At 54.7% G+C, this 25,103-nt stretch overlaps 6 protein-coding genes across 6 annotated transcripts; 3 read left to right on the top strand and 3 right to left on the bottom strand.

The window, feature by feature from the left end:
• Window positions 1–375: 375 nt before the first annotated feature.
• Window positions 376–1,358, bottom strand: LMH87_009954 (uncharacterized protein; the record flags this gene model as incomplete). Its single annotated transcript, XM_056197038.1, has 6 exons — window positions 376–694; window positions 765–1,005; window positions 1,064–1,098; window positions 1,154–1,168; window positions 1,222–1,267; window positions 1,325–1,358. The coding sequence occupies 6 exons, from the start codon at window positions 1,356–1,358 to the stop codon at window positions 376–378; spliced, it is 690 nt and encodes a 229-aa protein (XP_056054127.1).
• A 492-nt stretch (window positions 1,359–1,850) lies between these two features.
• Window positions 1,851–2,591, bottom strand: LMH87_009953 (uncharacterized protein; the record flags this gene model as incomplete). Its single annotated transcript, XM_056197037.1, has 2 exons — window positions 1,851–2,217; window positions 2,272–2,591. 2 exons carry the CDS (start codon window positions 2,589–2,591, stop codon window positions 1,851–1,853), a joined length of 687 nt encoding a protein of 228 aa, XP_056054126.1.
• Window positions 2,592–4,249: 1,658 nt separating this feature from the next.
• Window positions 4,250–4,804, bottom strand: LMH87_009952 (uncharacterized protein; the record flags this gene model as incomplete). The annotated part of the gene is made up of 1 exon (XM_056197035.1): window positions 4,250–4,804. The coding sequence occupies one exon, from the start codon at window positions 4,802–4,804 to the stop codon at window positions 4,250–4,252; it is 555 nt and encodes a 184-aa protein (XP_056054125.1).
• A 6,710-nt stretch (window positions 4,805–11,514) lies between these two features.
• LMH87_009951 (uncharacterized protein) lies at window positions 11,515–13,869 on the top strand (the record flags this gene model as incomplete). Its single annotated transcript, XM_056197034.1, has 1 exon — window positions 11,515–13,869. The coding sequence occupies one exon, from the start codon at window positions 11,515–11,517 to the stop codon at window positions 13,867–13,869; it is 2,355 nt and encodes a 784-aa protein (XP_056054124.1).
• Window positions 13,870–16,769: 2,900 nt separating this feature from the next.
• LMH87_009950 (uncharacterized protein) lies at window positions 16,770–18,341 on the top strand (the record flags this gene model as incomplete). The annotated part of the gene is made up of 1 exon (XM_056197033.1): window positions 16,770–18,341. The coding sequence occupies one exon, from the start codon at window positions 16,770–16,772 to the stop codon at window positions 18,339–18,341; it is 1,572 nt and encodes a 523-aa protein (XP_056054123.1).
• A 1,617-nt stretch (window positions 18,342–19,958) lies between these two features.
• Window positions 19,959–24,734, top strand: LMH87_009949 (uncharacterized protein; the record flags this gene model as incomplete). The annotated part of the gene is made up of 1 exon (XM_056197032.1): window positions 19,959–24,734. The coding sequence occupies one exon, from the start codon at window positions 19,959–19,961 to the stop codon at window positions 24,732–24,734; it is 4,776 nt and encodes a 1,591-aa protein (XP_056054122.1).
• Between the last annotated feature and the right edge of the window lie 369 nt (window positions 24,735–25,103).

Here is a 25,103-nt window from a genome sequence, read left to right as displayed (position 1 = left end):
CAGACATGCAAAAATTGATGCTCAGCCCGGCCCGCGCCTCTTGTTCCCCTTCTGCATGGTACCACGTTGATGAATGGCCAGCCATGCACTGTGCTGCTTATTTAGTGTCAGTGGCCAATGCTCAAGCGGCATCTTTCGATCAACGACTAGGCACGTGCATATACCAGTTCTTTGGCTCAGCACAGTGCTTCCATCAGCCCATTCCTCACTGCTCTGTCCATCTTTTCACTCGCATCACACATGCACATTCAAACCCTCTTCGCTTCTTGGCCGTGAACCAAAGATTCTTTCTTTTGTTTGCTGTCAAGACCAGGTCGGTACTATAGTGTACAAATGTCTCCATCCTCGCATCTCCCCCATCTCTTGTCGTATCATCTAGTCGTGGCGCACAGTATAGTCCGTGTCCGGCAGGTACAGGTGGCGGTCCGCGCCCTTGGCCGTCAGCACCACCATGCGGATCACGCCGCCCGAGCTGCCGTCCCACTTGATGGCCTCGCGCAGCGCCCCCTTGACAAAGTCGACGGCCACGGCCTCCTCCATGCCCTCCTTCCAGTTGGCGTCGCAGTAACCGTAGATATATGTTGATCCAGATCCGCCAATGGCATATGCTTGCTTGTGCAGCGATCCGCCCAGCGGGATCGAGTAGACTTGGCCGCCGAACCGCTCGTCCCAGCCCGCGATAATCAGACCAGCTCTGTAAACCACAAAGTCAGCACGCCCAACCTCTCCTTCTTCAATGCTGCGCATGAGTCCTCTCGACTTACGATAGGCGGTCCTTGTTGGCGTAGCAAAGTTCTTGGAAAATGGATGCCGCGGTCTGCGTCATCGGGGGCTTGCCGCTCTGCATCGCAAACATGCCCAGCTGGTATTGCACAATGTCCGCGACAGCCTGTGTGTCAGCCGCCGAGCCGGATCGGCAGCACCAGATGGTGTCGTGTACTCTGGTCAGCTTATCCGTCACTCGGTTGGCGATGTAGGCGCCCGTCGTGGTTCGTGAATCGGCGCCTATGCTTGTCAGCTAACGTCCTCTAGTGTCGGGGCCAGTATTCAGCGCCGCGCATACCGAGAATAACTCCGTCCTTGAATGTAACTGCCATGCTGCCTCCTGTTAGCATCCCGCCATTGACTTTCCGACTTGGTGACCGATACGTACATCGAGGTACCCAGGCTACGGCAGGTTAGCATCATCCACCAGTATCATTGTCGCATACGCAAACTCACTTGACCTCGCCCTTCTTCAGGTGCTCCATATCGACGTGGATGCCATCTATTCCCGTCGTTAGCTATGTGGCCAGCGTACGGCGGCCGATCACGGCAAACGAACCCTCAGACAGCACTCCCTTGTGGCCAAACTCCATAATGTCGGTATGTGTAACGGCTCTGTGAGTCTATGGTTTTCGGTTTTAATGTAAGAGAGGGTACTTGGATTCGTTGTTGGCTTAATTGTGATGCGTGCGATGCGGCCAGGTCGAACGGGTCGGAGCTCTCCAGCCTAGCTCAGGCAGCTTCGGACGCGCAGCCGCGACGTCGTCAGAGCTACCTGGCAGTGTCACGTGAATAGTCACGTGTGCATGTCTCGCCGCAGTCAGAAGCAGCATCAAGTCAGATTTGAAAAGCAATTATGTTTTGTATTAATTCCATTAGCTGCATTTCCCTCGCTTTTCTCAGTCCCCGACGATCATCTCGCGCAACGGTGGGCGGGGTCCCTTGCCAATTCAAAATATGTTGATGATTGAGTACTCCAGATATGTCTATTTGATGATCCATAACATCGCTCGGTTGTAATCCAGAAAAACACAAAGATGCCGCTTAAAAAATACAATTGTCTCATACACTGTGACAACGATGCGCTACTCTTTCTTATCCTCCTTCTTTTCGTCCCCAGCAGCAGCCTCCTTCTTCTTGTCGTCGTCGGCACAGCCGCAGTCGTAAAAGTCCCCGATGGTGTTGCAATCAAAGGCTGGCTTCTTGAGGCGCTCGTTGACGAGGTTGTGCGCGTAGCAGAGCCAGCCGGCCGCAGCGCTACGCGAGCCTGACTGTGGCGGGTACTTGGCGAGGATGTCGCGAAAGTGTTGTGCGCAGTCGCCGCATGGGTAGAGTCGCGCGAAAAGGTGTATAAAGGTCTCAAAGGTGGTGCGCTCGTCCTTGGTCGGCTTGTCGGGGAATCGGGCGGCCATAGTATGTAGGAAGCGCCACGTCGCTCGTCCGAGTTCGGCTCTGCAAGTCATGTTAGCATCGCGTCGCATTCTGCGTCTCGGAGTATCGGCCTACTTGAGTGTCGCATTCTCCAGCTTCGGCGCTATCGAGTCGCCCTCTAGCGACGGCAGCGAGCCGAGGTCGATGCTGAATCCCGGTGTCGCAGACGGCGCGGCGACGTTGGCAGGTTGCGTCGCATCGTTGTGGTTGAGATTGTGCTGCTGATCGTCGGTCGACGCCTGCGCCGGCTGTTGTTTGTTCGGGACGGCGGCGCCTACTAGAGAGGCCGCGCGGTCGCGCGCCGCAGCCGGCGCCGAGGTGAAAAAGTAGGATATACTGAGGAATAAAAAGACGATGAGGAGAAGCGACAGCGTCAAGTGCTGACGGCGCGCCATCTCGACCAGCGTGATGGGAAGGCGGGTTTGTGGCAAGAACGAAGTGATTGAGGGGACAGGTGGTTTAGAGTTGCGAGAACAAATGGCACCATTCCGGGCCACCTTCAGCGCCGCCGCGCCGCCACAGCGGAGCGCAGGGAGAACTGGTGGGCCGCCGCGCTGGCAACGGCGACATGCTGAGTACATATGTATAGAGCACAGCACGTCGACGCCTATCAAAAGAGACACCAAAGGAAATGGGCTTAAGAAAAGGCAGGTCGATTTTATGCAAATTTCAATCATATATTTCGTCATCTTCTCATCCAAGAGGCCCTTCTCGTTGTGAAACGGAGGCGGACTCTAGACCCTGCATACAGGATGCTATTTTTAGACTTGAACATTATTGTATTAACATTGGATTCAAATTCGGCCCAACTCATCACAGGATGATGGACGAGATTTATTTCTTATATCCAGGTCTCTTCATTCCGTTTCAGCGAGCGAACTAATGTCGAGATCTCTGCCATCGCCGCCTTGTAGATGGCTTCCCTAGCGTGGCACCATTCCCTTATATCCGCCACATCCTGACAGCTCCGGGCACGGCCATGCCAACGGGAGGGTTTTGTGTTCTTACAACCCTCGTCTGCATATAGATCAATTCTTTGTTGATTCTATTCAAATTTGTCGCAGTGCCCCGCGATTCGCCTTCAGCCCCGTGCATCGTTAGCCATGGACCGCGTCAACTACACGGCTGCCACCCAGCCTGATCCTCCAAAACCGACGGCATCACACCATGTCTTCGCTCATGAGTTGCTATACTTCGGATCCTTTATATAAGGGATGTTGTCTGCGGTGTGACCCATGATCAATATCACTATAGTCCTCTTCAAACTCGTCTTTCACCTTGAGAATTCGGGCCTCTTGTCAAACGGGGTGCATCTACGGAGCCGTTCGAATGCCGCTTATTGACTTTTAATTTCAATCTCTTGTACTTGAACAGAAATTTCAACTTACATTTGCCAGCTTCAACTTCATCATCACTATCGACGCCCCCAATATCCCATCTGCGTCCCTTAGGGCCACCTCACCGAGTGCTACCCCGACAAGCCTGGGGCGTGCATCGGCATCATGCTTGCATTGATAAGCCTAGGGTAATTTGATGAGTTTTAAAGTCGCGGTGGAACTGATTTTGTATGCGGTTGACAGTTGCCAGGCCGCTCAGATACGGGCGGGCGTGTCGTTGCCGGTGGCGGCACTGCCCTCAGCCGCGGGACGGTAACCCGCGCTGGTCTGGCTCTGAACATCAAAATTAGGTATTTGATATGGGTACAGATTATTTATTTGGGTACATTAGGCTGTTCTGTTTGTGTTTCCACATGGTCAACTTCGCCTGCAATCATACGAGCTTTTGCCAACGCTTCCTTGACTGGAACCCTTGTTTCCTGCAGCATCGCCTCACTCCCAGCCTCCTGCAATGCCTTATGATCCTGAGCAATGTTTCCATCCCAGTCCATCCGCACAACCAATGCGCCTTTTTCCTTTAGGTCATCATTGTCGCAGCATATGAATACAAGCGTCGCCTCAGAGGGCTGCGCCCTGTCTGTCGCCGGGTCGATGAGCCCGGGAACGGGCAGTGCAGACTTGAGATCAGTGCTGAAGACGACAAAGACGCCCGTATCTTATGTTTGTGGTTGCTGGTCTCTTTCGTGAACTTCTTCCGTCTCGTCATTCTTGAACTTGTTAAGAATGTCCTCCTCGGTAATGTCTCCGAATCGTAGGCTGTCCAGAGACAGACCCAACTCCACGTCAATTGGAACCGACCGCTGCTTCAGACACCAGGTTTCGTCTTCTTGGTACGCAATAACGACGAGGACGGTATCAGGTAACTTTCCTTTGCAGATGACTACAAATGCATGCGGATAGGTTCGAAGCTCTCTTCCCTTCTCTAATGGATAGAGGCCGTTGAGGTGTTGCACAAAACGCTCCGCACACTGGGCAACGTTTTCCGGGCTGCTCTTGGAAGCCGGGGTAAAAATGTCTGGTTTCGCAAGCCGTCCATTAGGCCAGTTCAAAACTTGTTTTGCGTACGATTCCGTTGCACGGTCGCAGATTTCCTGGACTTGCTTGGAGGCAACACCTTGTAAGCCGTAAGCAAGGATGGCGCTGTTGTCAAGGTTATAGTGTTCTCCTCGGCTAAAAGTGTCCGCGGCGCTCTTCGGTAGTTGAATCGCCATGGCAATATAACAAAATCTGGCCTGCAGGTCTGTTTTTCAAGTCTCAGGGGAGACGGTCAGATTACTCAAGTACTAGGGTGCGGGGTAGGCAGATGGGGTGTTGCTCGAGTTTGCCCGATGACGTTGATTCTCACCGTGCCGGCGACATGACGATCGTGCATCCGGGGGAAAAAAAGATGAGAGAAGTAAGGTCTATTAGAATAAAGGAGACCGTGCATGGCTAAAAGTGATACAGAAGATAGGAATCATAAGAGGAAATGCAGAGGAATGTAGAAATATACCCGCCGCCCAGCAAGGATGACCAACGAGGGCGGCCGCGGCGGAATAGAACGCTACAAAGGATTGTTCCGGTAGCGTAGTGGTTGTAACTCATGACTGTCAATTAGCTCGATGGCAGATATCGAGGCACGTGATAACATACACTCGTGGTATGCCAGGATGAGCATCTTCGATTGACAACCCAGTCCTGACTCTGAATATGAGCTAGACGTAGCTCCGTCACTCGCCTCATGACAACTCCGATAAAACGCTCGCGCAATACCACTGTGGCAAAATTGTGCAACACTGGAAGACTCAAGTTTTGCCAGTAATATTCTTGAAGCAGCGACAACGACAAAGGGCATATTCTATGGGGAAATTCTCCTGGTCTTCGTTGGAGAGCGATGTATCGTCCATGGATGTCCTCTGCGCGGTAATAAAAGCTTCTTGTGTGGGACATCTCGCTTTTTCCAACGCAGATTGTAATTTGCGAGTATCTTGGAGATACAAGATGAGCATTGGAGCCGTTTTGGGGTAGTTGCAACTTCACGATGCAGAGTTACTACTTAGACAGAGGTGTGGTCATTGGACCCGGAGCGGAAAGTCTAGGCATACAATGTGATCTAACAGAGGATCGTTCCAATTAGGGTCAGTTCTCCTCTCCTTCATTAAATCAGCCCTCTATTGCATCTTCTGCGTCTGCTTTGGGAAAACAACGGCATGTTTATAGATCCGGTCGTTGGTATTGTCTCTGCGGTCACTCGACAAGGACACAACGATATGCCTCGAACTTGACCAAGGACATGGAAACAAAATCTGCAACATTAGTTGCGTCTGGTAGTGGTCACACTATGATTATCTGAGAAATGTGCTGCACATTATCGTGAGAAACTGGACCGCGCTTTGGCCGTCAGTCGACGTTGTGCAACGCCATACGCCATGATGTTGACTGTCACAGCTCTGTAACACCGGCTTACCAGTGCGAAAGAAGAAGTAAAGAAACCATCAGATATCAAAGACTGATTTTCCACCGTTTCTCTTCAAAGGGGCAACTCCGTTTGGCTTGTATTTCTGCCTTGGTTATTCGTATGTCTACATCGCCGCTTTTCGCACCTGCAGCTCTGTGTCTCCGTCAGCCGGGAAACGTTCGAATTGAAGCGAGATGTAGACACGGGCTCCATGTTTACAGCGAACAAATACAGAATATGAAGCGTCATCTTTGCAGGCCGTGTTGCAGATTTATGGCCTGCCCCGAATATAAAAAGAAAGCCCTTGCAGTTGCTCAGCTGCACGTGCCCCGATGCAGGTGACCGAGCCGGTACCCGCGAGAGTTTACGGCAAAACTTGGTTCTATCTGTGGAAACTGCATCCGAGCCGTTTCATGTTGCATTTCACCTGCAGACTGTTACGAGCATGTAATCGCCGCTCTTCGGATCGTTCGGCGCGAGTTGTCCGGCCGGGGGTCCGCCTTTGCTATGCATTTGCATATGGCTGGGAGTTGTCACAGCCTGGCTTTACTTCAAATGTGAGGGTTCAACCTCTGTGTCCTTTACAGATGGGTTGGTCTTAATGGTTTTACAGAGCTATACTATGTAGAGCGCGCGTAATCAGCTCGCTGATATGCGAACCGGAGGGCCAAAGCGGAAGACGTGTTTCAACCGAAACTTTATCACATACTTGTGTACTCATGAACGCATTACCCTCGGACAAGAAAACTGTATGCTTTAAGTAAAAGTCGCAGCTGTCAAAGGGTCCCAGCTCATTAGTGTAAACAGGAGAATTTCGAAACAGTCCCAGGAGAGTGAGTTTTTGGGTGCGCTCGTGTATAGGGTAGGCGTAGAACCAGCCAGGAGTAGTCCACGTACAAGCTCTCTATACTGACCATGATCCACGAAACATATATAAATTTGGAGTGTATGGACTGGTCGACATGCATTTGTGATCTAGTTTTCATTTCCATTCGTTCTTTTTTCAGGCCGCAATGCGACCGTTTCGTCTGAGGACAGTCTTTGGGCACATTTCAATTATCAACACAGTACGAGCACCACGATAGACTCAGGGACAAGTGGGCGACGAATGCTACCCATGAATGACAAAACATAAGGATATGGACTTGAACATTCTCAAGACCCATGCAGTAAAATCTCCGATGCGATTCCTATCATGCTAGATTCGCTGTCACCTTGTTGGCGTGGTGTAATCGAATCTCGCCCATTGACACCGTCTGATGGAGCAGATCTGGACTCTGCCCTGCAGCAGGCACGATTTTAATTGCCAATCTGGCCAGTCGACTAGAATTGAGAGTCAGAAAGACTGGGTGGGACATAGAGTTTGATTTGAACAATGAAATGTGCCGGTGAGCTGCTGGCGAGATGTTCAGACGGGGCCGTGCGCTATGCAGCTGCATATTTTGATTTCGGTGAACACGAGATTGAGCGAGCCCAGTGGGTAGAAAACGCCATAGTGAATGGCACATATGCGATGGTACATATGCCGACAAGATTACGAGCCGAATGAGTTTCCCTTGCTCGCTGACCGGCACATGTGGGTGTATCAGCAGCGTACCAGTAGTATGGCAATAGTCGTCATTGAAGGCATGGTTTACGAGCTGTCCCCCCGCCTTGTGTGCGATGTGCCAACTCCATATTTTGGCGATTATTATTCACATGATGGGTTTCCGTGGCGCGTTTTCCACGCATAAACTTGTTTATTGGTCATAGATGCATTCCCTCGTGGCGATGACGAGTCGGTCACTTCGAGTCTGCACATTCCAACGCGCGCGGCGCGGAATCTGAAACACGGGGCAGAGGGGTTCATCAGTCCACCATCACCATCTGGCTAGTGCTGTGTTGCTTTGCGGCAGCTAGGAGAATTGCGTTGAAATGTTGAAATGTCGACGGCAGGAAAAATCTAGTGTCTCGATGTCGGTCCCTGTATTTTCTTCTTGGTGTAGCCTGTTTTTGCTTTTTGGTTTGTTTGCGGCGCTGTGCCTGGCATACGCGGGCGGGTACAAGGAAGACCACAATGGCGATACCCAGTAGGGGGGAGCCTGACATGCCTGTAGCCAGACTGGGAATGGTTTGTACTGCTGGCAGGGGTCCTACTGCTGATCGTCAATGCGAAAGGTCTGGACTCTTTGTTGGGCACAGGCTCTGGGCCATGGCGGCCTCGGAACCTGGCAGCTTGCAGCGGGCAGGAGGGAGACGGCTTGAGGCAACCTGAAGCATCCCAGCAGTTCAGCCTGAAGCCAAGCATTGGCCCCGAAGCACGGGCAGGATGTGCCGAATTCAGTCGGCAGAGAAACATTGGGCGACACTCTGGCCGATTGAGGCTCGCGACATTCTGGTTGGCTGATATTACTAGTAATTCTTTGTGTAACGGGTTGATGAGCTGTCAAGTAGGGCGTTTTCAGTGCGTGAATTATCATTGCCAATCCAACGCGCGGCACAGACAAGAGTTGCCGCAAAAGAAGAATCCAGAACGAATCCTTCTCGTGCGACCAGGAAATTGAGCGCTGATTTGCATGACCGTTACCAGAAATAGGAAGAGATATGCAGAGAATGAAGAACGACGAGCAACTAATTTGTGGATGAGCAAATCGGCGGGACCACAATCATCACAGAGTTTTCGAACGGCGTCGCGGCGTGTTGTGAGCTATACTGGATATAGTAACGCGAGTGCTTATTTTAGGCGGCGAGGTTAGTTTGGTGGAGAGACAAAGGCGCAGAGAGACATTGGCTTTGCGACATGCAGCATTCCATCGGCAGAGGTTCTGAAAGAGCCGTGTTTGCGCGTCGAGCTTGTTGGTAGCTACTAGCTAGGCAGTGGAGAGACAGAGGCTTGGTGCAGAAGTTGTCGCTGGATAAAAAGAGGCATCTGGGGCGCCAATCCTGCGCGCGGTGATGGAGAAGAAGCTTGACGATTGCTTGTGATGAAGCAGCTGAGGCATGCGTGATGATGGTGTAGAGAGACGAGTGATGATCTTGTTCGGCACATCATGTATGGTGTTGCAGGTCTATTCTATTGGCAGCTGGCGGGCGAAGCAAACGAACGCTGCCAGCTGGCAGGGCGCACAGCCGGTGTGGCGGACAATATTGGAAGCAAACAGTGGCAGGGAAGCCCGCTGGATCAGGTGGTAATTGCAGGCCTGTAGGAAATAAAAGCTGATCTCGCCTATTGGCACGGAGTACTCCGCAGGTAGGGAGGAAATAGTATTCGTTACTGAATCGTGATTTCAGGTGAAGCGGAAACCAGCCTGGCGACACTTTTCTCAGGTTCTGTCTCTCGGTCTCTGGTGGCGGCCTGGGCGGGTACACCATTAGCGGTGCGTTAGCTGCCGCACCACAGGGCAGCAACTGCAGCGTGGCTTTGATAGACCAATGGGTGGGAGTGTGTGGCGCCACTGCCCCTGATGTTGGCCAAAGTAGAGGGTACGTTGGGATGGCCGGCGGATGCGCACAGCGGCAGGGCAAACGGGCAGCCCACGTGTGGGTACACTCTACCTGCACCCGTAATTGCGCCTGTGGCTTGGCGGCCCCATTGTGGGCATAACAATCGCGATAGGACAGTCAATGCAAGTGAGTCTCGCTCTGTTCGCCGGTGAAGACCGATATCAACAGTCCGGTGAGAATCAGAATACACGAGGGAGAGTACAGCATCGGAGAAAAAAAAAAAAAAAGAGCTGCCAGTCTGACCGGTGTCTGTTCTTTGTTCTTCTCTTCCATCGCCGTGGAGCCAAGCTTCGACGTGTACCTGAGCTAGCGTGGTGCAATTTCCCAGCAGGGGGCCCGAAGGTCCACCAAAAGCCCTGTTAGCTGGGTCCCGTACCTGGATGAGGAAGGGGGAGGTACTTGAGTCCCCGGTGGCGAGTTGGTGGCGGCGGCAGGTACCTTGCAGGCGCTGACAAGCAGGCGGTTCGCAAGGGTCAACGGCGGGAACAAGAGTGGAAAGCAGCACGGCAGCTGCCCAGCTGGTGGGATGATGGCAGCAGCGCTGAGGTTGCAGTGAGTGGTGGGCAAAAAAGGCTTGGCTTTGGCTGCCAATAAACACAATACGGGAGGGGAGGGTCAATTTAATCAAGCGACGAGATACAAGCACGAGAACAGAGAGCGACATTTTCAGCCCGCATCGGTGCACGAGAATAGTTTGTATCTTGGGCTCGAGCTCCCAGTACCGCTACCTATTTTTCATCAGCCCGTCTGGTGGCTCGCGTCCCATCATTCCAGCACTGGCACTCTGGCGGTGCTGGGTCCCCCTGGTCGCCTCACCAAAGGCGCCCCCGGACCCCCTGGCCTGTTCTGGGAGCGCTGCGACGCTGCGGTGCTAGTGCCTTCAAGGGCCCTGTAATACTGGTGTGTTTGCGGGACGTCCGTTCACCTGTAATTTTTATTTCTGTCGCAGTAGCACAGGGTATTCATGGCCCGGGGCTGAGCGAAAGCAAGCCTGCTGCAAGTTGGCTGGTGCCCATCAACGCGCAGTCCACCCACTGCCACCGCCCACTCCGAGCGTCTCCCACCCATCGACCCGTCCAGTCCCCAGTCCCCAGTCCCCAGTCCCAGGCCCATGCCATGCCAATCCAATTCAATCCTCCCTCCCCTTGTTGCCGCTATTCTTGTGTTTCCAGCCCGTCCGCGTTCCCCCTCCACTCCGTTTGCCTTTTGCAGTCCACGGCTCCATTCTCTTGCCTCTCTTTTCCCGGTGCCACTTCCCTCTCTCCTTTCTCTCCTTTCACCTTTCCCTCCCCCACCGCCGACCACGACAATCGTTACGAGAGAGTAGTTTCGGGTCTCAACGTCGCCAATTCTTCGACTTGTGCGGCTACCCGATCCTTTTCCTCTTACCCGCCTCCGCCGTCCGATTTCAAGTTGATTACATGTCTGCGTAACCATCGCAGACTTGCAAATAACGAGGCCTCACCCGACTGATGCTTGTCGCCGCCTAATTCTCCTACCGACGACTAGCCACGCGCGCGTGACTTTACACTCCTTACCGACTTGTTTTCAGCGGCTTGTTTTGCGATTGGGATTTTCTTGGTCGACGATTTATTCGTTCCGTCACTCTTTTGATCTGATCTGCACATATCGCTTTGCTCGATTATATGTGAGTCGCCTTTCACCATACCTACGCCTTCCTGATGTCGCCAACCACGAATGCAATGCGAGGAAAAGGACAACGGCTGGCAATTCGCAATCTTCAAAATTGATATGAATATCTGGATTGTGACTCGCAGCGCAGCGCACATCCGATTGCTTCGTCGACTCTGGGACAGCGGGAATACTCATCACGGAACTGCAACTGACTTTACCAGACTTACGCTCTTTGACAATTGTCACGTACATTCGCTACTAGAATATCCTCACCGTAAGCTGCGCTACTACGCTGCTGCTTGACCGATTCGCTGAACTGTAAAGATATCCATCATTACCCTCTTTTCGCGACCAACCAACTTCAAGATGCCTTCCAAGATTGCCCTCGCATTTGCCGCCACTCTAGCTCTGGCTACCTCTGCCATTGCCGAGGCCGACCGCCCGCGCATCTATTACCCCCAGCGTGCCGAGAGAGATGTCGACCCTGAGCTGGATGCCGACCTCGACGCCGACGACAATGAAGAGATGAAGCGCGACTTTTTCAGCTCCGTTATGAACGACCTCAACACGGGCGACTTCGGCGACATTACCAATATCTTCGACGCCAACCGCCAAAAGAGCCCGACCACCACCGTCGTTGTTGACCAGACCGTCGTCGTGCCTCCTGGTGGCACTGGTGTTGCCAACCCCAACCCGGAGCCTCAGCCTACCACCTCGTCCACCCGTCGTGTTCGCCCCAAGCCTTCGACCACCCGCTCCGGCATCCTCGTTGGTCCTACCGGCGTCATCTTCCCCTCCTCCACCACTGTGTCGAGCGAGAGCAGCAGCTCCCCCGCCAAGTCCGAGCCTTCGACTACTGAGTCTTCGACCACTCCCGAGCCGACGACCACTTCTCAGGAGACTGCCCAGACCACGCAGCAGACGGCCCCTACCACGACCGGCGGCGGCATTCTGGACCCCCTCACCTCCCTTGTTGGCGGCCTGCTCCCTCCGGCTTCGTCTTCTGCCAACAGCACCACGGTTGAGTCCGAGACCAGCACTCCTCTGAGCTCTTCTTCCACCACTGAGCTGCCTACCACGTCTTCGTCTGACGCCTCATCGCCTGTTACCTCCGACTCGACGGCGCCCGTCACCTCTGCTGCTCCCGAGACCTCCACCGAGGTTGCCAACAGCACCACGCCTGAGACCAGCACCCAGTCAACTGAGACGCCTACCGGCACCGGCCTTATTCCCATTCTGACCTCCGTCGTCAGCTCGATTCTGCCCGCTCCCACCTCTGAGTCTGCCAACTCCACATCCACCGACGCTACTCAGACCTCTACCGATGGAACCCAGACATCCACGAGCCCGACTTCCATCATTTCCACGACCGAGACCACCAGCATTGCGACTACGACCTCCGGCAGCCCTACCGACACCTCGAGCTTCCCGACACTGACCCCGACTGACGTTCCTGGCGGCAACGCTACCACCACCACTGGCAGCGATACGACCATCCTGACACCTACGCTCACTCCCACACTGTCTCCCACAGACTCTGTCAACGGTACCGAGACTGCGACCACGACCACCCTCACCTCGACTCCCCTGCCCACCTCGACGGATGCTGGTGTCACCACCTCGTCTTCGTCCAACAATGCTACTGAGCCTGCCACCACTTCGCTCGAGCCTACCAGCAGCCCCATCGAGACCACACCCGTTGAGACCAGCACTGTTGTCACGCCCACCGAGACCACTCCTAGCCCGACTCCGACCCCGACCCAGACTGGCGTCACGAGCATCGCTCCTACCGCCACTGGCACCGGAACCAGCGACTGGCTGCCAACTACCATGATCGTCGAGCCCACCAGCTTCAGCTTCACGGCGCCGACCACGACGGAGACTGCCACCACCACAACCTCCCTGCCCACCAACATCCCCAAGGTCATTGTTCCGGCTGACGGCGACAAGCCAGCTCCCAAGGATACCACTGCCATCCAGATAGGCTTCAAGTTCCCCCTCAACTACGACTTTGTTTCCGGCAACAGCGTCGCTGCCGCTCAGATCTTCCACCTGCTCCCCAAGGCTCTTGCTGATGCGAACGGCCTTGACGTGGAAAAGGTCCAGATTGCCAAGCTCGTTCCTTTTGACACGCGCAACACTGCTGGCTACATTACCACGCTCGCCAAGCTCCACTACCCCCAGAACTTGGTTGACAACCTCAAGGCCAGCATCTGGGCTCCCAACTCGAAGCTGTACAACAACCCGTCGGAGCTGGTCAACAACCTGACGGCGCTCATCAACCCCACGATTGACATCCTCGGCGACAATGACGACGAGGGCGCCAAGACGGGCGGCTCTGGCTCCAACAACAGCAACGACGCCTTCGGCTCCGGCAGCGATTCGTCCAGCCAGTCTGGCAAGCAGCGCGCTACCACGGCTGGTATTGTCATGGGTGCCGTCGGTCTCGGTGCCATGTACGGCGCGGCCATGTTTATCGTCGCCCGTCGCTACAAGCGCAAGCGTCAGAACCACCGCCGCTCTAGCTCCATCTCGTCGGTCGGTCGCTCCGATGAGATGCAGTACGCTGGCAACGGTAGCCCTGCTCTTATGGGCGGTGCTCTCCTCAGCCCCAACAACCGCGGTACGTACGGCGGCCAGAGCCAAAACAGCATGGGCTCTGCTCGCACTGCCAACATCTCGGCGCCCGTTGCCACTGAGAACTCTCTCGGCTGGAACTAAGGCGCTGACGATATTGGCGCGTACAAAACACTGCGCGCTGAGGGATACCCCCGTACAAAGACCACCGTCCCCGGCGCCCCCCATCTCCATGACGTTCATTTTTTTTTTACTTTGACACTTCGATACCCCTGGAGAGAGCCATGCATGTCGCCGTCTTGGCTCTTTCCGTGGTGAGGATTTACATCCGAGCCCCTGTATATGCTTGCTATGATGTCTGTCAATGTTGAAAGCGATTTTGATGTTTTTTCGACGTCATTCATGTATCAGTGGCTCAAAGTTTTGGATGCAAATTCTTTTTCACCTTTTTCACCTAGTCGCAGGGCAACAATCCCGAGACTGGAAAGGATTATTCTTTTTTATAGCTCTCTGCCCAGGCCGTGTGCCTGGAAGAGCGTGACATTTTCTCTGATATTTACTTTTTTTGACTACTGCAAAGTATTTTTGGATGTTCTTTGGAAGAGACAGAGAGAGAATGGAGAGATGAAACCAGATTCCAACCCTTTTTCTTTATACTAATGTATTTCGAAAGCAAATAGAAGGCAATGGGATTTTTGAAACTACTTTGGCATGTGCATCCACTCGTACATGGCGTTGCAACACGTAAAATGGTAAGGTAATTGTTTACAGTACATTTTGGACGTGCATCAAGTCGTACGCTGGCACAGTCATGGAATCGTCCTGGCTGAGGAGACGCGAATCCTATCAGTCCTCTGCTGCAGAGCCAACCCATATTTCCTTGTTGCTTCTAGGTATTGACTGGAGCAAGGCGTGCATCCTCGGCGACGGCTGCTTTGGTCGATTGGAGCGGTGAAGAAGACCCTGCGATCTACGTGGAAGCAGAAACAGATGCAGAAATCGGCACAACAAAGAAGGGCGCTAAAATCAAGACGGAGGAGCAGGAGCCTACCTGGACTAGCAGTAAGTTTGTTTTTCCTTGAAAAAGGAAAAGCCGCCGACGGCGAAAGGCCAGCAGTGCTGCTCGCAGAATAAATGGACTCTTGTACTTTCTGACTGAGAGTTGTCTGGACTATGATGATGAGTAAGATTTCGTCTTACATTGGACAGCTGCCAAAGGCTGTCCAGGCTCAAGTGCTCTCGACAATGCTAATGGATTCTGTTTTGCATGTTGGAATCTCAATCTTTCTCTGAGAAATGAATTGTGCATTCTTCGCGATTTCAATCAGTTTTTTTTTGTTGCTCGACTTCCCACTGCGGAAAACCACCGGTGCAGCATGTATGAGGTTGCAGCCGGTGCCTTCATTGCATTAGTGCGGCGACGCTGAGATGATGGGACACTGCTCCACCTGGCAGCTTCAAGTGCCGCACTGCCGGGGGCCGGGACTTGGCTTTTGGGATGATCAGGGGACTTTGACCAAAGCGCTTCTCGGCCTCGTCGACCTCGAGGGAAAGGCAGGGGATCTGCTGGCCGAGACAAAAGTCTCGTGGTCATGGACACGGAACCCTGACGGATCGGCCGTCGCCGGGGGAGACTGGCCCTTATGTACTGGTAGTCTGTAAAGACAATGCAGAAAACAAAAGGGCAGGAAATAAAATAAGTGGTATTTGTCAGTTTTAGGCCGCCGGTGACCGTGGGGACCTGGAACGTGTATATATGCTCCCCCGAGTCTGACACGAGTTCCGCCTCCGTGCGCAACGCAACGATCGGCCATGGGCAGCGTCGCATTGGACATGGCAAAAGTCATGCCTAGAAGCGGACGTGGTTTTACATTTTCCCTTGAAAAGCAGTTGCATGGAAGGATGTGCAGGCTAGAAGTAGAGAGGGGCCCTTTTCGTTTCTTTTTCCGCCGCCATCCCTTCTGTCGACTGCTGGCAGCGAACACATGGCCTTCTAGAAGCAATTAAGCTGAATTATCGACAAGTTGACAAAGCTGGAAGGCCCCTTCAACTCTATCGACTTTCTTGTTCAATCCCGTGGTAGAAACACACCAAACCGTGCGGAATTGGGAGTCCATTTCCGTAGGGGTTGGGTGTGTGTCCAGAAGACGGCCAAAATGTTGCGCATGGACAGGCTGCCTGCTGGCAGGTCAAGGGAGGGTGTTTGTCCAAATCTGATTGGCTGGTGCTGGACATTCTGCTTCCCCGGTTTCGACTTCGCCTCTGACTGTCAGCATCAGCAATAGCAGCCCAGCCCAGCACAAAGCACGCCAGCAAGCAGTCGAACGGTCTACTGTAAGCCCCAAAGAGACGGCGAAATAAAAAAGCAACGCCCTAATGATAACGCGGGTCTCTGGCCCGTTCGTCTCCACACAGCCATGGAGCCCCGAACGGGAAAGCGTTACGTTGGAGTTTTCGTTCGCCCGCCGTAGGGCCAGACAATTTTCGGCCCGGGAAAGTCGGCCAGACTAAGATCTCACCTTTTTTTTCGCCTGCCTGCCAATTACCTACCTACCTGCACGACCATGCCCCAAAGTAGCACCAAGCCCGCTTAAAAGCAATATGGTAATGGGTTTGTGAGGCGAGACTGGCAGCACAAGCACACGGAGCGAAGAAGGAGGAACTACTGCTCATCATTGGCCGGCCCATTGTCTACGGAATTGAACGGCTAGGCGTTGATCAAGTCCCATTTTCGATTCCGCAGCCCTGCGCGATAATCGGCCAGCTTACAGTGCTTTCAAATAGTCGACCTTCTGCTCCCCTCTCTCTCATCTGTCAGACTCATGCTCACCAGTCTCACCAACACACAACAAGGAGTCTTTCTTTCTTCTACAACATAGCGAGTTAAAAACAACTATTGGACATTGCTCAACACTTGTTTATCATTTGCATTGGAACAGCGTTGCATACATACAAAGCAGACCCGGCTTTACCTTTTCCCCGCAACCACTTACATACACACATACACACACACACACACACACACACACACACACACACACACCATGCCTGCCTCGGACCACGGCAGCGAGACCGAAGGTCTCCCCTACACAGCGCCCAACGGCAGCATCCCGAGCAAGACAACGCAGGGCCGCGCCGAGGAGCTCGACGACCTCATCGACGCCGTCAAGGACCTCATCATCCCGTACGTCAAGGCCGCCGACGACAACGCCTCCAAGAAGCACACGGGCCGGCTGCCGCGCGACGCCGCCGACCGGCCCTACAACGTGCTCGTCGAGCCGCTGCCGCCCAAGGCGCTGGTCGAGCGCATGAACTTTTCGCTGCCCGCCGGCGAGGGCGCCGGCAAGGACGGCCTGCTCGACAGCATCCAGGACATTCTGCGCTACAGCGTCAACACCTGGGACCAGGGCTGGATGGACAAGCTGACGGCCAGCACCAACCCCGTCGGCGTCATCTCCGAGATGATTCTCGGCATCCTCAACACGAATGTCCACGTCTACCACGTCTCGCCCGCGCTCACCGTCATTGAAAAGGCGACGGGCAAGGCGCTCGCGAGCTACTTTGGCCTCACGGGCCCGTACGCCGGGGGCGTCACCTGCCAGGGCGGCAGCTCGTCCAACCTCACCTCGCTCGTCATTGCCCGCAACGCGCTGTACCCGGACACGCGCGACAACGGCAGCGAGGGCTACCGGTTCGTCATCTTCACCAGCGAGGCGAGCCACTACTCGATCGAAAAGGCGGCCGTCGCGTGCGGCATGGGCGCCGCGAGCTGCGTCGGCGTGCCGACCGACGCCTCGGGCCGCATGTGCGTCGCCGCGCTGCGGCAGCGCGTCGCCGACGCCAAGGCCCGGGGCTGCACGCCGCTCTACGTCAACGCCACGGCCGGCACCACCGTCATGGGCGTGTACGACCCGATCCGCGCCATCAAGGAGGTCTGCGACGAGCACGGCATGTGGCTGCACGTCGACGGCGCCTGGGGCGGCTCCATTGCCTTTTCGCGCGCGCACCGCCACAAGCTCGACGGCACCGAGCTGGCCGACTCGCTGACGATCAACCCGCAAAAGATGCTCAACGTGCCCATGACGTGCTCGTTCCTGCTGACGGGCGACCTGCGCCGCTTCCACGAGGCCAACAGCCTGCGCGCGGGCTACCTCTTCCACGACCCCGAGGGCAGCGAGGTCTGGGACCTGGCCGACATGACGATGCAGTGCGGCCGCCGCGCCGACAGCCTCAAGCTGGCGCTCGCGTGGATCTACTACGGCGCCGCGGGCTTCGAGCGCGGCATCGACCACGCGTTCGCCATGGCGGCGCACCTGGCGACGCTGGTCGACAAGAGCCCCGACTTTGTCCTCGTCTCGCCCAACCCGACCCCGTGCCTGCAGATCTGCTTCTACTACGCGCCGGGGGGCAGGCTGGCCGAGGACAAGGCCGAGAACACGAGAAGGACGCGCGCCATGGCGGATAAGATGGTGGCGCGCGGCTTCATGTTTGACTATGCGCCTGGGCCGCAGGGGCACTTTTTCAGAGTCGTGTCCAACTGCCAGACGCAGGTCGGCACGATGGACGGCATCTTCAAGGGCCTGTCGGAGGTGGGCAAGGAGGTCGTTCCTCAGTAAAGGGAGGTATGATGATGATGATGTGGCCTTCTCCTTTGTTGAACATTGCAACGTTTTCGATGGCATTTGCATTTCTTTTTAGATTTCGGACGCTGGCAGTATTCTTTGGCATCTTCTTGTTTATAATGTTGGCTCTTTTCTATATTTATTAGCTATTGTACATTGTCGCTTTATATAAAATGGACTTAGACATGTTACATACATGCGATGTTTTCTTTTCAATAAATTGGCTCTGACTAAGAACCCGAAGCGTTTTCCGCGTGTGCATTCTACAAGCGGCCCTCTCAATCTTGATGCCAACCCCCCCCCAAGACACTGTAAACAGCATGTGAGGTTTTGATTTCTGTACGCATCGGTCGAGGGCCGACCGATCGTACACTTGATAGCCAGCCGCGGGTAAATGCGCAGGAGTAAACAGCCACCAGGAGCTACTCAGTAGATCCACGTGCCGATCAGGCCGCGTACTACGTTGGCAAACCTTCTTTGGAAGCGAAACGACTAAATCATGACGCAGAGCCGCTCAGCTGCCGGCCTTGTCCTTTTCGAGTCCCAAGACTGCCAAGACGCCAGACGACATGAGCCCCCTCCCGCATCCACGCGAAAAGAATGCACGCTCTCGACCACGCACCTAAATTCAAAATTATAGTCTATTTTCCTTGACAATCAGTTTAGCCCGAGCAATATGGAAAAACTTGACCTCGGTTGAGTCCCATGTCTTGGCTGTTTTCTGCCCGCCCGCGAGGCAGTCTAACTCTAAGTAGTCAATGCCGGGGTTGTATTTGGCTACCGAAGGACTGTGTGCGCCTCCCAGGCTGCTCAGGTCAGACGGCGCAAATCAATCGACCGATCAAGCGTGGTGATGGGCACTGGATAGCATTTTGAGCTCTTCTTTCTATAATTACGACAAGTGCGAAATGAGCCACCGCACCCAATCAGCCACTGACAGCTGCCAATGTCTGCCCTACAAGTACGTGGGCACGTACGCCCAGGCGCGCAAGGGCGATCATTGACGAGATTAGGCACCGCCCGAACACACACAGGCCAAGCCTCACCTTGAGAAGCCCAAAGCGAGGAATAAGAATGAATCAGAGCCACAGGATGGAGTCGTCAGCACGCGCCAAGCAGGAAGCGGCGACGGCATTGGTCGAGGGAACGACGAGATCCACAGCGTATTCATCGTTTCGTGTGCGACAGATCTCAGCCCGGCCCAGAAAAACGTCATCGGCTTTTAGGTGGTAGCGCTGCGTATCACTGAATACGGCTAGTACGAGCTTGCGAGCCCCAGCTTTGGCTGGGCGTCTTTGGTTTGTTTGTGGATCAAGGGAGTCCAGCTGCAAGGCTCAGCCTCGTGGTCGCGACAAGCCAAGAGCTGTAGGCCGTAGCTTATATTGACCTCGAGGTCCATCTTTTTTTTGTAAATTGTTCCTAGACCTCTAAGCACAAGCCCTACACTTGTAATTAATATACAACACGGATTCTGGGTTTACTTGACTTTGGTGTCGAGATTGCCCAACCTCACGACGTCTGCTCCAGCAACCTCTCCCCCTACGTTCGCCCTATTCCATTTTGACTTACGCCATAGAATAGCCCTCGGGGCTTGCCATCCCACCGCCGGCCATGGATCTTTACCGCCAAATTTCGGCGCTGCGCAACAAGACGCTCAAAATCATCATCCAGCGGCACTTTGTCTCGACGCTCTACTCGGCGCTCATCCTGCCCGTCATCGCCTCGCTCTACCTCGGCCTCGGCCAAAAGTTCAACAACGCCGACGACAAGTACGGCATCGGCACGCCGCAGGACATCGATTCGCTCGCCGATGCCCTGGGCCACGCCACCGGCGGCCGCAGCACCGTCGTCCTCGTCAATTCGGGCCACACCGGCGGTGCCATTGACACGGTCCTTGACGCCGTCGCCGACGCTGTAACGTCTGCCGGCAAAAATGCCACCCGCCTGAGCCAGGAGTCTGACATTGGCTACGTCTGCAAGGGCTCGATCCAGGCGACGACGCGGTGCTTTGGCGCCGTCGTGATTCACTCCTCGCCCGACGAGGGCGATGGCGGCTACTGGAACTACACGCTGCGCGGCGACGGCGCGCTCGGCCGCTCGTTTCGCGTGGACAAGAGCAACAATGCGGCGGAAGTCTATGCACTGCCGCTGCAGCGGGCGGTCGATGCCGCGATTGCCAAGCACGAGTCGACAGGCTCGTTCCCGACCGAGACGCAGCAGTATGCATACTCAGCCCTCACCGAGGACGAGCGCCAGGCCAAGGTGCGCCGCGAGTATCAAAAGACATTTATCAACTTTCTCAGCGTCGCCTTCATCATGGCACTGATTGGCGTCTGCTACCACATGCCGGGCTTCATTGCGACGGAGCGTGAGATTGGTATGTCGCAGCTGATTGACGCCATGATGCCCGTCCAGGCCAAGTGGCACTGCCAGCTTGCCCGCCTCCTATCTCACCACAATGCCTTCATCATCACGTATCTGCCCGGCTGGATCATTGCCGCCGTGGTGAACCGCATTCTCATCTGGACCAATGTCAGCTACGGCATCGTCATCCCCTTCTTCATCCTCGCGGGCGTGGCCATGACGTCCATGTCGCTGCTCGGCGCATGCTTCTTCAAAAAGGCGCAGCTGTCTGGCATCATCACCGCGCTCGTTTGGCTCGTCCTTGGCATTGTCGCCCAGGCCATTCCTCATCCCGGCACCGGCACCGTGGCCGTCCTCAGCCTCCTATTTACGCCCTGCAACTTTGTCTACTTCATCACCTACATTGCGCGCTACGAGCAGGAGGCCCTCCCCACCAACCTGCTGCACGCCCACCCAAACAGCCCCTGGAAGCTGCCCGGTATTGTCATGTGGGTGTTTTTCGCCATTCAGATCCTGGCCTACCCTCTGCTCGCCGCGCTCCTCGAGCGCTCACTGCACGGTGTCACCACCGGCACGCGCCAAAACGCGGCGCCGGCCGCCAACGGCTCCGCGCTGCCCGATGCCGTCCATATCAAGAACATGACCAAGATCTACAAGCCGACTTTTCTGCGCCGATTATTTTCCTTTGTGTCGCCGCCGAGACCGGAGGTGGTCGCCGTGGATTCATTAACGCTCACCGCGAAAAAGGGCCAGATCCTGGCGCTGCTCGGTGCAAATGGCAGTGGTAAGAGCACGACCCTCGACGCTATCGCCGGCATCAGCAACTTTACGAGCGGCGATATTGCGATTGATACGACCGGTGGTCTGGGCATTGCGCCGCAAAAGAATGTTCTTTGGGGGGAGCTTACTGTCGAGGAGCATCTCCATGTCTTTGCCAGTCTCAAGACGCCATCCAACCCAGCGACACAAGAACAGATTGACAACCTCATCCATGCTATTGGTCTCAAGAAAAAGACCAAGGAGATGGCCAAGACGCTCTCTGGCGGACAGAAGCGCAAATTGCAGCTTGGTCTGATGCTGATTGGCGACAGCGCCGTTTGCTGCGTCGATGAAGTCTCGTCTGGTATTGATCCGCTGTCGCGCCGCAAGATTTGGGATATCCTCCTTCGCGAGCGTGGTAGCCGCACAATCATCATGACGACGCACTTTCTCGACGAGGCCGACCTTCTTGCTGACAACATTGCGATTCTGTCTAAGGGCAGGCTCCGCGCCGAAGGCTCCTCGGTCCAGCTCAAGGATACCTTTGGCTCTGGATACCGCGTGCATGTTCTCAATGCCCGGCACATGATGAGCCGCGCTCCGGAAGTCGAAGGCGTAGACCGCTACATTTCCTCCAACACAATAACCTATGTCGCGAGCTCCGCAACCCATGCCGCCTCCGTCATCCGCCTGCTCGAATCCCGCAATGTGCCGTACAAGTTCTCCGGCCCGACAATTGAAGACGTGTTTTTAAACTTGGCCGAAGAGATCAATGACCATGGCATGAGAGACCAAGCTATCTCGCGTGAGGGTGCTCTGGAGAACAAGATCAGTCCCAGTGAGAGTCCCGCGATAGAAAAGCCATCGGCTGGTGAAGCGCTTCCCCTCTTGCACGGTCGCCAGCTAGGTCTCTTTCGCCAAATCATTGTTCTTTTGCAAAAACGATTTGTCATCTTCAAGACGAACTGGGTGCCCTATCTGGCAGCTTTTCTGATTCCCATTATAGCAGCGGCGATCATCCAGCTACTCATTAAGAACCTATCAGCTCCTGGCTGTTCTCCCAGAGATCGCAGTAGCGACAACAAGAACACGCAGTTCACTGACCTTCTTGGCTCTCCATTTATCGTGGGCGGCCCATCCTCGACATTTAGTGCTTCCGCCGTTGCAGAACTCTTCAAGCCGCTCGTTCCAAGTCTTGCCGACAGCGCCAGCAGCCACATCAAAGTGGTCGACTCGTTTGACTCTTTCAAGACATACATCGAGGACAACAGAAAAAATGTCACCCCTGCAGGTATCTGGCTTGGACAGTCAGGCTCTGCAGCTACACTAGCCTACAAGATGGACGAGGCAGCGTCCATGTTCACATCAACACTGGGCCAGAGCCTTCTTGATAGTCTGCTCTTGAACAAGACAATCGCGACCCAATATAAGCCCTTTGACGTTGCTGCTGCGCCGTCTACCGGTAGCGGCCTGCAAGTCATCGTCTACTTTGCACTCGCATGCTCTGTTATTCCGGGTCTGTTTGGTCTTTACCCAAATTCCGAGAAGCGCAACGGTGTGCGTGCGCTCCAGTACTCGAGCGGTGCTCGCGCATTCCCCGTCTGGGCAGCCCACGCTATCTTTGACTGGTCCATCATGGTCGTTTCCATGTTGATTGCGGCGGGCATCCTTGCGGGCACGTCTAGCATTTGGTACAACGTCGGTTTCTTGTTTCCGATTTTCGTCTTTTACGTGCTGGCAGCCATCTTGATTTCGTACTTTGTGTCGCTCATCATGAAGAGTGCTTTGGCCACTTATGCAATCGCCTCGGTGATTCAAGGCTTGGGTTTTGCAATCTATCTGATTGCTTATTTCTTCATCTTGCTCTATTCGGACCCGGCGGAGACGGAGAAGAGCGTCTTGATCGGTCATTGGGTTATTGCCATTATTTTCCCCACGGGCTCGCTGGTGCGCGCACTCATGGTCGCTCTCAACGTCTTTTCCACCACGTGTGACGGTTTTGCGCTGCAGAGCAACCCTGGCGCTATGAAGGCTTACGGAGGCCCGCTTGTATATCTTATCGTGCAGTGCATCTTTTGGTTCAGTATGGTCGTTTACTTTGAGAGCTCCGATGGCAAATACAAGACTGGCAAGCCACAGTACAGTGAGGATACCGAGGATCCGGAGGTGGCCGCAGAGGAGGTCCGTGTGGATGGACCGGGTGAGGAAACCGATGGCCTTCGCGTGGTACACCTGACCAAGGCGTTTGGAAAGACGACTGCTGTTGATAATGTCACATTTGGTGTCGGTCACGGCGAAGTGTTTGCACTGCTTGGTCCTAACGGAGCAGGAAAGTCAACAACAATATCCATCATTCGTGGCGATATCGCCCCGAGCCGGATGGGTGGCGATGTCTTTGTGGAGAATGCATCCATCACAAAGAATCGACCTGCGGCGCGCGCCAATCTTGGAGTCTGCCCGCAGTTCGACGCTATCGACTCCATGACTGTAGCCGAGCACTTGCAGCACTATGCCCGCATCAGAGGCATCGCCGATGTGGAGCATCAAGTCACAGCTGTCATCCGCGCAGTTGGCTTGGAAGCGTACACTGGCGTCATGGCGCACACGCTTTCCGGCGGTAATAAGCGCAAGCTGTCCTTGGCTATTGCGCTTACGGGCAACCCTTCAGTAATTCTTCTCGATGAACCCTCGTCTGGTCTTGATGCTGCTGCCAAGCGCATCATGTGGCGCACGCTCGAGGCTGTGGTCCCTGGCCGATCGATTCTGCTCACGACACACAGCATGGAGGAAGCCGACACTCTAGCGACACGGGCGGGCATAATGGCGCGACGCATGCTGGCGCTCGGCGGCACCGAGCAGCTGTGCCAAAAGTTTGGCGACACTTTGCATGTGCACATGGTGAGCAAAACGGCGCCGCACTCGAGTGACGAGGAAATGCAGCAGATCCAGGCTTGGGTCATGGAGACCTTTCCCGGCGCGCGAACTGAGCAGGAGACCTTCCATGGACAGATGCGCTTCTCGGTCCCTGCGTCGTCCATCCAGGTGCCGGGCGGCAGTGACGGAGGCAGCGGCAACGGCAGCGTCATCGGACAGCTGCTGCTCATACTAGAGGAAAACAGGGAGAGACTGGGCGTTGCGCATCATAGCGTCAGCCCTACGACGCTAAATGAAGTCTTTCTGACGATTGTCGGTAAATATGACGTGCAGGAGGAGGGCGAGGCGACACCTAAAAAGACGCCGTGGTGGAAGAAGTCGCTGTTTTGATGATGCCGTTATGTAGAGTCATTCGATATATATTTCTTAATTTTGTAAAATAGATGCTTCATAGACAGATCCATAGAATTCGATTTTTCTTTATTCCCCAAAGCCGCATAGACTAAGGTTAGCTGCATGCAAGGCTGACGCTGCGTATGAACCGAAGCAGCCGAATTCTGCGTTTGTCCATCTCAAGCAGCGCGAGTCGTGACCGCGACATTGCGAGAGACGTCGAGAGCGTGATAAACCAGGGTCCTTATCGCCATCCCCGCCGGAAAGGCAACTCGCATTACGCATTGATAATCGTGGATCGTATAGAGTAATAGCAACAAAAAAAGGTGAGACGGAGAAAGCTGCAGCAGCCAGACCGGCCGCCAG

This window comes from Akanthomyces muscarius, chromosome 5, assembly GCF_028009165.1.
Source record: "Akanthomyces muscarius strain Ve6 chromosome 5, whole genome shotgun sequence".
Taxonomy (NCBI): Eukaryota; Fungi; Ascomycota; class Sordariomycetes; order Hypocreales; family Cordycipitaceae; genus Akanthomyces; species Akanthomyces muscarius.
The sequence above is the reverse complement of the archived record's forward strand: the minus strand, read 5'-3'. Positions and strand labels throughout refer to the sequence as shown.